General features: G+C 45.8%; 1 protein-coding gene across 1 annotated transcript in view; it reads left to right on the top strand.

The window, feature by feature from the left end:
- Positions 1–15,000, top strand: part of LOC119577630 (nephrin-like) — a 194,765-nt gene that overhangs the window by 120,821 nt on the left and 58,944 nt on the right. The window contains 3 exon segments of the mRNA XM_037925199.1: positions 1,997–2,167; positions 3,130–3,420; positions 9,740–10,039. Coding sequence (XP_037781127.1) covers positions 1,997–2,167; positions 3,130–3,420; positions 9,740–10,039 — 762 coding nt within the window.

Below are 15,000 nucleotides of genomic sequence, written 5' to 3'. Positions count from 1 at the left end.
TGAACGTATTAAGGCAATTCCAAAAAATGCTTGAGCGCCTGCAAAAAAGTCGAAAATTAATATATAAAGTTTGATGAGCTAAGATAGTCTTTCTCACCAGAATGACAGAAATTAAGCAACTGAACAATTGCAATCTTTAGACTTTTCCTCTGCGATAAACCATACTGAAGTCAACCCTTCTTTGGTCCTGATGTGATGTAATTATTCATATGAAATTTGCTGCAAGTAAACTCCAGCGTCAGTGGCATATGCAGTATACACCGGTTAGGAGTAAGAATCTATCTTAATTATGTAAAACTGCGCTAAAGGAAACTTAGCTGGCTGTAAAATGTGTCGTCGGATATGATTAATTTAATGTTGAATACAAGTATGTAAATTAATTAAGATTCATACTCCAAGAGGGATGATTTAGGCGTAAGTTTGTAATGGAATTCCTATCCATTTTTCCCCAAACTTGAACCTTCGAGTGTAATAGTTTGCGAAGTGAAATATCTTGCGTAATAGCGAACTAAATATCAGAATAATTCATAGGTTCAAAAGTTCTCATGCACTTGCGATGATATTTGCATATCGTTAGGAAAAAATAATCGACATGATATATTCACAGAAGGAATTCATGTTGGTGAACTTACATTACTGACGTTTATATTCTTTCGAATGTGATCTTTCGGTGGGAGTTGTTCCGATCTTACCATGGGCGGCTTTCTGTCTCTTCCCGCGCCCACCTGTGCGGAGTGAACAAACAAGTCTAACGGTCGCTGCTCACTGGCATCAACATACACAAATACATACAGCACAGAAGCACACATTCACTGTCTCATCTCCACCCTTCTCTCTCTCTCTCTCTCTCTCTCTCTCTCTCTCTCTCTCTCTCTCTCTCCCCCTCCCTCTCTCTCTCCTCTCTCCCTCCCTCTCCTCTCTCTCCCCTCTCTCTCTCTCTCTCTCTCCTCTCTCTCTCCTCTCTCTCTCTCTCTCTCTCTCTCTCTCTCCTCCTCTCCTCTCTCTCCTCTCTCTCTCTCCACTCACACACACACACACACACACACACACACACACACACACACACACACACACACTCACACACACACACACACACACACACACACACAAGAAAAAAATCTAATCTCACACTTACATTAAACCTCGTGTCCAGAGACCGAGCAATTTACAAACTTTTAGAAAGATATTCAGGGGCTGTAAATCACAAGAAAATCCTTCCCCTTCCCTCCCCCGGCTTCCCCCCCCCCCCCCCCCCCCCCAGAAAAGCAAAAGATCCCGCCAGAGTCCCCAGCGAAACGTGAGTCATCCCTTAGCGCTGATGTATCGCCGATCCCAACACACGTAACAGGTCAGGCGGCGCTGTACATGTGATAAATTGAACACATATTTTCCGGTATCGATGATCTGCACCCGGGAGTGGGGGTGTTGCTAAGAGGAGGGTGGGGGAGGAGGATGCTTAGAGGGGTGTGGGAGGAGGAGGGTTCTCAGAGGGGTTGGGGGGAGGAGGAGGTTCAGAGGGGGTGGAGGGAGGAGGAGGCTCAAGGGGAGTGGGGGGAAAGAGGGCGCTAAGAAGGGGGGGGGCGGTTTAGGTTTCAAAAGCGGTATCTTATTCCGAACATTTGCTGTAAATATGTCTGCGTCGGAGTTTGGGCTGGTTGATTATTTCCTTATAGATATATTATTATTATTGTTATTATCTCTTCTCTCTCTCTCTCTCTCTCTCTCTCTCTCTCTCTCTCTCTCTCTCTCTCTCTCTCTCTCTCTCTCTCTCTCTCTCTCTCTCTCTCTCTCTGTTGTTGATGTACTCATTACTAATTCAAGTATGTGTTTATATGAATATGATGGGTTGGGATGGTCATGTGTGTGCTTATGTGCGCCTACATTTATGTATGTTATATGTGTTATGTTGTATGCTAGTTTTCTTTCCTACGCTGACCAGTGCCGGCGAGCACGCTTCCCCAGCCAGCCACTCTCACGCGTGCCTCTCTCCCCGCAGACTCCCGCATGGACGTCGAGAAGGAATCTTCGCAGCGGCGGCGCCACACGCTCGTCTCCAAGGTGACGCTCCGCCTGACGCCCGCTGACGACGGCTCCCACTACGCCTGCCACGCCGAGCACCCGGCGCTCAGCCAGCCCATCGTTGCCTCCGTCAAGATCTCAGTCCTGTGTAAGTCTACGGGTGGTTCATACATGCGTCGGACATGCAGCGTGGGGCATGCATTCATGCACCCATATACCTGTATATATATATATATATATATATATATATATATATATATATATATATATATATATATATATATATATATATATTTATTTATATATTGTGATTGAAGGCATACACACATGCAACTATACACACTGTACATTTGTAGATACATACATACGTACGTACATAATACATACATACATACATACATACATACATACATACATACATACATACATACATACATACATACATACATACATACATACATACATACATACATACATACACACACATACACATACATACATTCACACAAACAAACACACCCACGAACGTGAGCAGCCCATACTTAACATAATATTTATTTATGAATCTATATGTGTATGTATGCCAGCCAATCAATTCGATGATGATATTGATGATGATGATGAATGTTATATTTATGTAAGTGAAGATACGAACAGCATACGAACAGATCGTGAACATGTGTGTGTTATTTTTAGTCATACAGTCTGTACGAATGTTTGTTATATCTTCACTTAGATGAAATGTAATTCGTGTTCTATCACAGCGCCATAAAATATTACTTTCGGGGATATGCGATGCTGGATTGCATTATTAGTAAATGTCATCGCTGTGAATTATGGCTCGCAATGAATTCATTCTTGCATGCAACATCGCCTCTCCCTCGCGGCGGCAAACAAGGCCTCTCACCAACAGCTTCCCCATAAAGCCTTGTACGCGATGACTCGTGTCCACGGAGGACCAAAGATTAGAACTTGTTTTAGACGCAAAGCTAAATCATCATCATCACCTTTATTGTTATTGTTGCTCTTGTTATTATTGTTTTACCAGTAGTTGTTGCATCACAGATTTGCATGAGCCAGGTACTACCCACGCTTCTCCCCCGCCCACAGACCCCCCGGGGCCGCCCATGGTCACCGGCTACACGACAGGAGAGACCATCCGCGCGGGCGAGGAGCGCACCCTGTCGTGCCGGTCGCGGGGCGGAAACCCCCTCGGCCGCGTCGTCTGGTACCGCAACAACGAGATCATCGACACGACCGACCGACCGATCGGGGCCGAGAGCGTCAACGAATACAAATTCATCGTGGATTCGGCGGATAATGGCGCCATTTTCACGTGCGAAGTGAGAAACAAACTCACGGAGAAGCCCCTGCTTGCTTCTGTCCAGCTGGACGTGCAGTGTGAGTATGGTCTTTGTTTATGTCGGGATTTGCGGATTCATGGCGATTTAGCTGACGTGCGGTCCTTCCCTGTTTCTCCTTTTCGTGCATGCTACCCTTTCTACGTGTCTCCTTGTCTCTCTCTCCCATTCATCTCTCATCGACCATCCCTTATCCTTACTCCCTCCCTGCCTTGTTCTCTTCTTATCATCTCCCTCTCCCTCTCCCTCTCCCTCTCCCTCTCCCTCTCCCTCTCCCTCTCCCTCTCCCTCTCCCTCTCCCTCTCCCTCTCTCTCTCTCTCTCTCTCTCTCTCTCTCTCTCTCTCTCTCTCTCTCTCTCTCTCTCTCCCTCCCTCTTCCTCTCCCTCTCCCTCTCCCTTTCTCTTCCCTCTCCCTCTTTCGCTCGCTTGCTCGCTCGGTCGCTCTCTTTCCTTTTTTCCCTTCTCCCCTTGTAAGTGTGTGCACAACTTCGTAACCGAATTATCCCAAGGGTTGTGTTATTTATTCTCCAGTTTACAGCGCTAAAAATCCAGGGACTGAAACCACGATACTTTTTTTTTCTCCTCCGCGTGCTCGAAGTCACTCGATGTCTTTATTTCATATTCATTAGCGATGTCCAGAAAGCAAGGTTAAGGCAGGTTGTTCTTCCCGAGTTGCGTGAAAGTTGGCTTCGCAGTACTAAGAGGAAACACAGTCGGATTTTCGCGACCAAGAGAGGGGAGAGAGGGAAGGGAGAGAAGGAAGGGGGAAAGGGAAGGGGAAAGAGAACAAGAAAGTTGGAGGAGATTCCCATGTAGATTCTTGGAAGATGAAGGAAATAAAAAAAAGGAAAAAAAATGGTAAAAAGGAGATACGAGATTCTAGAGGAGAGCGAGAGCTGGTTAGAGATTTTGAGGTGAAAAAGTGGAAATTGGATGGGAGGAGAATAGTAAAGGAAACAGGGGAGAAGGAAAGAGCAAAATTGAGTCAGACAAAAATAGAAAAAAAGTGGGAAGGAGGAGGACGGGAATTGGAAAATTTATAAGGCGGTAACTAGGGTGCAGAAATGTCGGAGATCATTGATTTATTCTTCTTGACAACTCCAGCTGCAGGATTCCCTTCGATATGAAACCTGATTGTTCACTGTGATACAAGTACCCGTGAGTGTTTGTAAGTGTTTTTGTGAGTGAAAAGAGAGAAAAAGACAAAAAGAAAAAGTAAAAGCGATACACTGGTATAATTGATGAAGACCATAAGTTCTGTCAAGACCATGCCTCGCCCCCCGCACCCGTAGGCAAATCAAGCGCCCTTCGCCACAAATTGAACCTGCCTCATTTGGCGTGGCGAGAGCTCGTCATTTCCCTCCAGTGGGAATAAGAAGGCATAGGGAGTGCGGAAGAGGGGAGGGGGAAGGGGAGAGTGGGCAAGAAGGCAAAGGGAGCGGGGGAAGGGGGAGATAGAAGAGGAGAGAGGGCACAACAAGATCTTACAAATGTTGCGGTAAAAAGAAAGTAGTGAAAGAAATGAGATTATGAAACAGAAGTTAAAGGAAATAATGCAAAGAAAATGTTGCACAAACCTAGTTTCCTCTTTCTTTCTCTTTGTAAGTTCATGCTTCCTTCTTCACTTAAGCTTCATTTTCCTTCTAAGCTGGGCCGTTGCTTGTGTGGCGAAACTCGACAAGAAAATGTAAGCTCTCTTTGGGCGAGGTTTACGAGAGAGAGAGAGAGAGAGAGAGAGAGAGAGAGAGAGAGAGAGAGAGAGAGAGAGAGAGAGAGAGAGAGAGAGAGAGGAAGAGAGAGATGGGGGGGAGGGTGATAATACAATATCAGGATTACCTTTAACCCAGACAAATTTCAAGAAAAGTGCGTCAGCTGTAAACAAAGCTTGTAAACAAAGCCCAGTACCTGATGCGCGCAGGGAAGGCGTCACTAGCACGAGAGGCAGTGAAGTGAGCGCACGCCTTCCTTCCCACGACGCGAGCCCGAGGCCAGCACGACCCCCGCGAGCGCCGAGACCCATTGCCACCGGAGGGCGTGGGGCGGGCGCGCCAACCACAGGTGGCGCTGAGCGGGCGTCTCCGCGATTGCACTCCCGCCTGGCGCTAACCGAGATGAAAGATGATGATGTCGCGGGCTCTGTGTTATGGGGAAATGAAGCTGTGATATTACGCTGATGAAGCCGAGGTTAAATACAGAAATCAAGTGAATTTCGCACACGGCCGAGTGTGTATGTACGTGCGTGCGTGTGTGTTCGTGTGGGTACATGAAGAGAGAGAGAAGAGAGAGAGAGAAGAGAGAGAGAGAGAGAGAGAGAAGAGAGAGAGAGAGAGAGAGAGAGAGAGAGAGAGAGAGAGAGAGAGAGAGAGAGAGGAAGAGATGGAGAAGAGAGAGAGATGGGAGAGAGAGAGAGAAGAGAGAGAGAGAGAGGAGGAGAGTGAGAGAGAGAATGGAAGAGAGAGAGAAAGAGATGGGAGAGAGAGAAAGAGATGGGAGAGAGAGAGAGAGAGAGATGGAGAGAGAAAGAGAGAGAGAGAGAGAGGGAGAAAGAGGGAGAGAAAAAGAGAGAGAGAGAGAGAAAGAGAAAGAGAGAGAGAGAAAGGGAGAAAGAGAGAGAGAGAGGGAGAAAGAGAGAGAGAAAGAGAGAGAGACAGAGAGAGAGATGTCTATATGTGTACAATCCTGTGATCCTGTGTGTAAACGCGTATCAGCGAGTTCATATGCGCGTGGGTTTATACATGTGAATATGAAATCATCATCGGCATGGTCGCGGTAGAGCTGAGCCCCAGTAATGATTAGAGCCTCCCACATGGAGCTGTCAGACTCGGTACTGATATCCAATATCACACTTCCTCTGCCATGAGAGTTCAGGTCAGGGAAGAAGGGGAAAAAGGACGACATCGAAAACCGATCTTTGTGTAAAAATGCCGGAATGAAAGTAGGTCATGACGCGCAGGAGGAGAAGGGGGGGGAGGGAAGGTTGAAGCAGGAGGAGAGGGGAGAAAGAAAGAGGAAGAGAGGGGGGGGGGAGAAATAAAGGAGCGGGAAAAAGGGGAAAGAGAAGGAGAGGGGAAAGAGAAAGAGGAGAAGCGGGGGAAAAAGAGAAAGAGAAGAGGAAGGAAAAAAGAGAAAGAGGAAGGTAGGGAAGAAGATAAGAGGAAGAATTAGTAGAAAGGAAGAGGAAGAGAGGCGAGAAAAAAACGGAGAGAGAAAGAGGAAAAAAGGGAAAGAAAGAGGAGGAGAGGACGCACTCCCCTCTTCTCCGACGTTGCCAGTCCCTTGGGTTGGACTTGTGTCTCCTCCTAATGCGTGTCTGTAAAGCTTGACTTTTTCTGGATGCTGCGTGTCTCTTAAGCTCCCAGTTGCCTTTGTGCAGCGCAAGGGCCAAGCTTACTTTTCCTTTCTTTTCCCCCTATTTGATAGGCCAAAGCCCTCCGTAATACTGTAATAAAAATCATATTTAGGCTCGCTTTCCCCCGTGTTGTGACGTCGACAACAGGTACAAAATACTAAACTTTATGCACATCATGGAAGATCTGTCGCAGTTCAGGAGTATAACTATGGAAATTTGTACTTTCCCCTTTAATGCAAATCGATATTGCAAAATTTCATGGAAACTATTCACGCACAAACGTTGCTCTCTCCGGGTTAAATTATCAGTAAAGATATAGATTCAGGAGTCCTTTATGGTCTCTCTTCCTATCCATGGATGCCCCATATCCTCTCCCGCCAACCCACACCCTTCCCTGACACCGATCGTTGCGACCCTGCCAACTTCGGGAAGCCGTCGCCAACCGCCGGGCGACGTGCAAGGGGGAGGGGGGGGGGGCGTGCGATCCTTTTTCATAGTAAAAAAAATCTTGATTTTGAAGTCAGCAATAATGATGTCATTCACAACATAATACTCTCGATGGGTGAGGCCTGGGCTGCACGGGGGGATTTAATCATGTGATGCTGAGGTCGATCTCGTGGCGGATATTCTCTGTTACATCGCATCCCGATACTGTGACTAGAAACAAATGCTGTGGCACGATCAAAACATGTCATTGTGAGGCTTAAGGGATTGCCCTTTTGTATGAAAGAGTATTCGAACAACTTCCGTTTTGCCTCCTCTCCCTTTTCTGTTAGTTCCCTTCCTTCATCTCTCTGTGCTCTCCTCTCCTCTACTCTTACCATTTTCTACTGTCCTCTCTTACCCTCATGCTCCCTCCGTTCTCTTGTCCTCCGCTCTCCTCTCTTCTTTTGTCTCCTCTCTTTGCCTCTCTTTCCCACCCCTCTAGAGGACCGATTCAGGGAAGCTAGACGGTAACTTTGGGGAAATGGTTGCGTTGTGCGACCACGAAATTTATAAAACTTTCGATTTGGAATTAAAGTTTGTTGCTTTTGTATGCTTTCTATCAAAACTCGTAGATTCACAAAGGATATTTTCAAGCTTAAGTTCTCTTCCGTCGACTTTTCATGAAGTGTTTGCGCAAAACCTTCGTCGGAGGAATGATAACAGGAAACACTAGAAACGGCGCAAGTTCAATCCCAAGCAAAGTTCCCTTCAGGATCCCGACGAAAGAAATTTTTTAAAAATGGCGACGCATATCCGACTTGGCGCTCATTCGAACTGATATACGCGACGATAATCTGCATTATACACGGAAGTATAGCCAGTTTATACTCAGCGAAGCTCGAAGTTTCAGCATAAGTGCCTTCCAGCGACGACCTGCCCGACGAAGAGGCACGGTTGTTGATCCCGGGCCTGTAGCCTTTTCAGAACATCCTTGTACAATTAGAGCTCAAGAACAGGAAGAGTGGCGGCCGGAAAGAAACGGGGAGGTGGAAAGTTGAATAAATAGAAAGGAAAACAAAAATAAAGGCGAATATCTTAAGCCCGATAGAGCACACGCGACCTCATTTACATTCATGGCTCTGATGACGGGCGTGAATAGAGTGTAAGCTTCAGAAATACCCTCTTGGACTTGGATTCAGCTCACGACACGACGCGCCCCACGGGTTGGGCGCTGCGTGTTCCTTGGGTGTATGTTTGCAGTTCATCGCGTGTGTACATGCCTACGTTTATATGTGCATAAAAGTGTGTGTGTGTGTGTGTGTGTGTGTGTGTGTGTGTGTGTGTGTGTGTGTGTGTGTGTGTGTGTGTGTGTGTGTGTGTGTGTGTGTGTGTGTGTGTGTGCGTGTGTGTGGATAGATAAATAGGTGGACTGATAGATATATGGATGTGTCTATATATTTATATATATATAGACAGATAGATAGATAGATATGTGTGTATGTTACACACACACACACACACACACACACACACACACACACACACACACACACACACACACACACATGTATATATGTATATGTGTGTGTGTTTAGGGGGGGTGCACGTGCGCGTATGTATAAGTGTTGACATCGGTATGATGTCGTTTCCAAGTCACGTCCTTTGGTTTTGTCGGAGAGATGGATGTTGGTCCAGAGCCGGTATCGAGTGCTAGTGTATTCTGGTTGTCAGAAAGTCTCTATGCATACATGGAAAAGTGTGTTGTGCGTGCGAAGCGAATATGTATGAGAACATAAGGGTACAGTTTCACACTGTCACAGTTCACGCATTCCTCGCAAGAATGCGCTAAGTGCCTTGTCCATACTCAGTGAGTCGTGGCGGACAGGTCGTGTTCCGGGGGCGCGTGGCATCAGCAGTCTCAACAGCCTGGCCGCAAGCACCGCTTTACATACCCTTCGGGAGCTGTAAATACAGCCTACATTAGGTAAATACGACGTGAATGGAATCGGAAATAGTTTCGGGATATTCATTGCGTTTTTAGAAGGCGCATTCTTTCTCGCGCAGATTTTAAAATTCTGTGTTCCAAGTGTCTTAAGCAGCGCCAAAGCTTTGCTTAGATGGAAAATTATCTTTGGCGTAAGAGTGTTATGTAAATGTGGAAATGTTCATGTATTTCAATGACCCTCCTGCAGAGACTCCCTTAGCTCAGGCGAGAAGTGGCTTTCCGGCCTCTCTTTGATTCCCACTCTATGGTATTATTTCCCTGGAATAATGTGTAGCCTCTTCCTGGTTACGAAGGTGCTGATCTCTCTCTCTGTCTCTCTCTCTGTCTGTCTGTCTGTCTCTCTCTCTCTTTCTCTCTCTCTCTCTCTCTCTCTCTCTCTCTCTCTCTGTCTCTCTCTCTGTCTTCTCTCTGTCTCTCTCCGTCTCTCTCTCTCTCTCTCTCTCTCTCTCTCTCTCTCCCTCCCTCTCTCGTTTCAATAAAGTGCTAATAATTGTCATTTTATACCATATATAGGAAAATGTCATTGATAAGTATGTTGTATGCTGTGTGACTAACCTAATTTTAATCTTTTCCCCGCAGTTCCTCCCGACAAGGTGGTGGTGTCGGGGCCGACGCAGTCCCGCGTGGGTGAGAACGTCACGCTGACGTGCGTCGTGGAGAACTCGAACCCGGCCGCGGAGGTGTCGTGGGTGGTGGACGGGCAGCCGCGCCCCGAGGCCACGACGCGGCGCGAGCGGGCGGGGCCGGGCGGCTGGCATACGGTCAGCCGCCTCGAACTGAGCGTGCCATCCGTCGACAGGGACATGATGTTCACCTGTCACGCTACCAACCAGGCCCTCGGAGAGACCAAGGTCGACACGTACATGCTCTCGGTCTTGCGTAAGTAGATCTGGTCGTTTGAATGAGTTTCAGTAGCTTCATATATATATATATACTTCTGTACATACAGACATTCATATATATATATATATATATATATATATATATATATATATATATATATATATAGTGTGTTATTGTTTGTGTGTGTGTGTGTGTTGTTTTAGTGTGTTGTTTTGTATGATGTTTTTTTTTGTTTGTGTGTTAGTATTATAGTTATGTATTATTATTATGATAAATATACTAGAAAACATATGTCAAATTTACATATAGTAAATTTGTTATAGAAAATACATTTACATTATTAATGGGAAATGATCTGACAATTCGGAAATTACGATATTTTTTGATGAATTCCAAAACTTGAAGGAACAAAGTCGCATTAATCATAAACTTTTCGTTTGGCGACGAGTCCTAATCGGCAGGAAAACCTGAGCCGTGACTGAAGTGCCCTTAGCAACCACGATTACACTTCAGTTCCTTTTGGTAATTCATTTTAAAAAGGGAGAAAACGTTGCGCTTTTAACACCTACGAGCTAAGATTACCTTTATACGGAGGTATTGGTGTAAAGGCATGTGGTAGAAATAAGATACATTTTCTTAAGAAATGTAATCCAGCGGTAAAAGATGTGTCTGACTTTTCTACTGAAGTGTAGACGTGTGTTAGATTTTATTTTATTTATTTATTTATTTTTTTCCTATCAGCTGTAAACGTTTTCATTGGCGTAAAACGTTGACAAAACGTTCAGACTCGCTTGCCATTTTGTATGCAAATGGCCAGCCTACCTTCCTTCACTCCTTCTCTCCTCCCATCCTTCTCTTATACCCTTCACTCTTCCGCATCCTTCATCTGTTTATATTTTCCTCTCCGCGCTTATTCCCTGCCTCCCCTTGTCAAATATATTTCGTGGTGGTCATATTCCTGCAGGCGCCATTTGCAAACTCGTCTTCGCTTTCTTATGTGTGTCTTTGTATTTCACATTTTCCTCGCGCACTCTCGCTCTCTTTCTTGAAAGTCTTTACTGTTCGTTTTGCGTGTTCATCCGTTTTAGCCATTGCCTTTTTAAATATTTGGTATTGTATTATCATCCTACCCCCTCCACTCCCCCCCTCTCCTCTCTCTCTTCTCTCTCTTCTCTCTCTCCTCTCCTCTCTCTCCCCCCCCCTCTCTCTCTCTCCTCTCTCTCTCCTCTCTTCCTCTCTCCCCTCTCTCCTCTCTCCCTCCCCTCTCTCCTCTCGCCTCTCTCTCCCTCCCTCCCCCCCCTCCTCTCCCCCTCTCTCCCTCCTCCCTCTCCCCCTCCCTTCCTCCCTCCCTTCTTCTCCCCCTTCTCTCCCCTCTCCTCTCTCTCTCTCTCTCTCTCTCTCTCTCTTCTCTCTCTCTCTCCTCTTCCTCCTCCCTCTCTCTCTCTCTCACTTTCTCTCTTTTTCTCTTTCGCTTTCTTCGTCTCTTTCTCTTGCTTTCTCTCAGTACTCACCTTACTTCATTGACACTTATCACCTGTTCTTTTCTTACCTCCGTTGGTTTTGTTTCCTCCATCGTTTTATCCCGTTCCTCTCTTCGTAGGGAGTGACCGAGAGCGAGCGTGCCCAGCGCCGTTCAAAGGGCAGGGGCAGATTACTGGGGTTGATTCTTCGTCATTCCTCATTGTAAGCGTGCCTGAATCTGACCTCAAAACTGCAGTTATTTATGCACAGCGGGTGGTAACTAGTCATATAAATTTCGCAGTTGGCGTTATACATGATGTACTAAAGCTTAGCATTCATGAAGTATCTACAACTTACGTATTCCCATGGTTAGGACAGCCATTCTTTTAGGCCTGGTAGTCGGCGCCATAGTGAGATGATCAGTTCTGAATCGATTATTTTTTTGTTCATTGTGTGTCTTTTCATGAATTATCAAAAAGAGAATATACTTATATGTATTTAATATGAAACGATCTAATATGGTTTATATTGCATCATTGCTTGTTCATCCTTGCTGTTATGAATTGGAGATTGACGCGTGTGAAGGGAAAGTAACATTCTCAGACTTACAGGTATTGACGAGTCTACCATATGTTTCATATACAAACGAGAGAGAAAAAAATATACATATATCTTTGCTCCCCAAAATATCGCGGATGGAGAATAGTTGAAGATATATTCGAAGCCTTTAACGGGGCCAGAGCTCAGCTCCTGGGAGACTATTGCAATCATTCACTTTTATAGGTGGTGGTGTGTGTTTGTATTCACATTGTAGGTAGCCATAAACTATGCCTGTGCTATGATATTACTGTGCCAACCCTGGGTACTACCGGAGTTCTTTGCGAGTCTTAGATTTGCACTTTGCGAGAGATTTACGTTTTGTTTCCTACTTAGCACGCGTGTTAGGCAGTCTAACCCTGTTCGATTATGCATAAAGTGCTCAGACACGTACATATTTTTAGTATCTCTCTTCACCCCTTTAGATCACTGTTTCCCAATGCTCGTAGTGCCAACTCACAAAAAGACAGGCAGAGACAAACACTCTCTCTATTATTATCTGTCTCTGTCTATTTATCTATCCATTTACCTGTCTATCCATCTATCTACCTATCCATCCATCCATCCATCCATCCATCCATCCATCCATCCATCCATCCATCCATCCATCCATCCATCCATCCATCCATCCATCCATCCATCCATCCATCCATCCATCATCCATCCATCCATCCATCTATATATAAACACACACACACACACACACACACACACACACACACACACACACACACACACACACACACACACACACACACACACACACACACACACACACACACACACACTGTGCATGTTTATGTTAGCACATCTCTCGCTCTCTTTCCTCTTCCTTCCATAAACAGGAACAAAGGCAGACGGAGATCAAGGAGCGTAGACCATATGTGTACTCAAAGCAAATAATTTAATACGAGATCTGTGACGAACACACTCGCCTTCAGGGGCAAAATAAGGCTCTCGTCTTTTGTCTCAGGAAGTCCCCATTGTTGCTCATACATAGAGCCTGATGTTCCCTCCTCCGGCACAGAAAAGATTACCTAACACTCATCGGGTTAAATCAAGTTCTTAGTATTTCCATAGCTGCTCTAAAATTCTTCCTTTTCCTCCTCAGCTTTATCGCGGGTTTTAACAGAACGAAGGAGGGGAAGGAAAGAAAAAGGGAAGCAGATTTTTGTGTTGAAGGACCTGAAGTCTTCAAACTTGGTCCTTTTATGTTTAAGGCTGAGGTAGTTGCGCGTCAAGTTGGAGCCTTAGATGGCAAGAAAACTCTTATGTACCTTTTTCTCCTTCTGTGGGAGACTGACCCGAGTTCTGTCCCGTTTTTTTCAAAACTAGGTCGCCGTAGGTGTAGGATGTTGTGTCATAGGCAGAGTCGAAATAAGTTTCGTCTTTGGTCATGGAGGGAGGGGGAGGTCCTAGCAATGACCAGAGGTTTTCCTTGGTTTAAACTCTCCCGTTAGTCGAGATTCTCTGTTTTCAACGTGTCTGCCTATTCATTTAATATGATTTAACGGTCAATCTAATTTTTTTTTCTTGAAAATGTCTACGGACCTGAATTTCAAGATTCCCGACCTCCTTTCCAAACTCCCCTTTCCCTCTCCCTTTTCCTTCCCATTCAGAGCCGCTGTCTCTCGACGAAGCTCTCTCTCCTCCTCTTCTCCCTCGCCCCCATCTTCCCCACATCGAAGTGAGGGACAAACGAAGAGGAAAGAGCATAAGGTAGAGCGACCCACGAGAGAGGTGGATGGCGAGAGCTCCTCTTCTCTAACTTCCACCTTTTGTCTCCTCAATTACAATACTCGGAGGGATCATAACGCTTATGGATCGTCGAGTATTTTATTGTTACGGGATGGCTGCGAGTCCCGGAAAATGCAAATGGGGAGTTCACTGTAGAGAAATGAACAGAGGGGAGGGAGAGAGAGGTAGAACAGGGATGAGTAGGGTTATACAAGAGGAATGAATAGGGGGAGGGGAGGGAGAGGAAGGATGGTAATGTAGGGAAGGGGGATAGAAGGAAGGTAGATAGAAATGAAGGAATAGCTGTGGGTAAAAGAAAGAGGGAAAGAATGAAATAGAGGAGAAAGGATAGAGAGAAGACACACAGAAAGGAAGGAGAAAAAAGGAAGTCGTAAGGAGAAAGGAAGAGCCAGACTACAGGGAAAAAGCCGGAGAAATACGACAGGCGAGGGAGAAGGGAAGAAGTACATCGCCTGGGGAGGAGGGGAAGTAAGAGGGAAATCTCGCTGCAACAAGGTAGAAAGGGAACAAAAACAGAGAAAGGAAGGCGCCGAATTCAAAGCAAGAATCCGAGGACAGATGAAAGAATGCATAAGTGTGCGTACTTTATTTTTTTATTTTTTTTCATTATTCTCCTTTCTCTTATTATATTTCGTGTTGCAAGGCTCTCCCGACATTTAGGCAAAACCTTTGGGGTTGCACTAGTACATCCTGCCCCCCGCCTTCACGCTTAGCGTCTCTTCGATGCACGGGGGTCCCCGTCGTGATGCTTGATTTTGCAGTGCCATTTCATCATTCGGAATAAGTTCCTTTTGATGAGTTTAATTCAGACTCATTCTACATTTGGGCGACTCCCTCGTCTTCTTTTCCCTCTTCCTCTCCCTCTAATTTTCTCTCCTCCTCCTTCTCTCTCTTCCTTTCCCTCTCCCTCTACCTCTCCTCCTCCTCCTCCTTCGCCGCCGCCGCTTCCTTCTTCTTCTCCTCCTCTTCTCCTCCTCCTCCTCCTCCTCCTCCTCCTCCTCCTCCTCCTCCTCCTCCTCCTCCTCCTCCTCCTCCTCTCTCCGCCTCTCTCTCTCTCTTCTCTCTCTCTCCTCTCTCTCTCTCTCTCTCTCTCTCTCTCTCTCTCTCTCTCTCTCTCTCTGTCTCTGTCTCTCTCTCTCTCTCTCTCTCCGTAAAATTCAATAAAACTTTGAGCGCCTCTA

Source organism: Penaeus monodon, chromosome 10, assembly GCF_015228065.2.
Source record: "Penaeus monodon isolate SGIC_2016 chromosome 10, NSTDA_Pmon_1, whole genome shotgun sequence".
NCBI lineage: Eukaryota > Metazoa > Arthropoda > Malacostraca > Decapoda > Penaeidae > Penaeus > Penaeus monodon.
The sequence above is the reverse complement of the archived record's forward strand: the minus strand, read 5'-3'. Positions and strand labels throughout refer to the sequence as shown.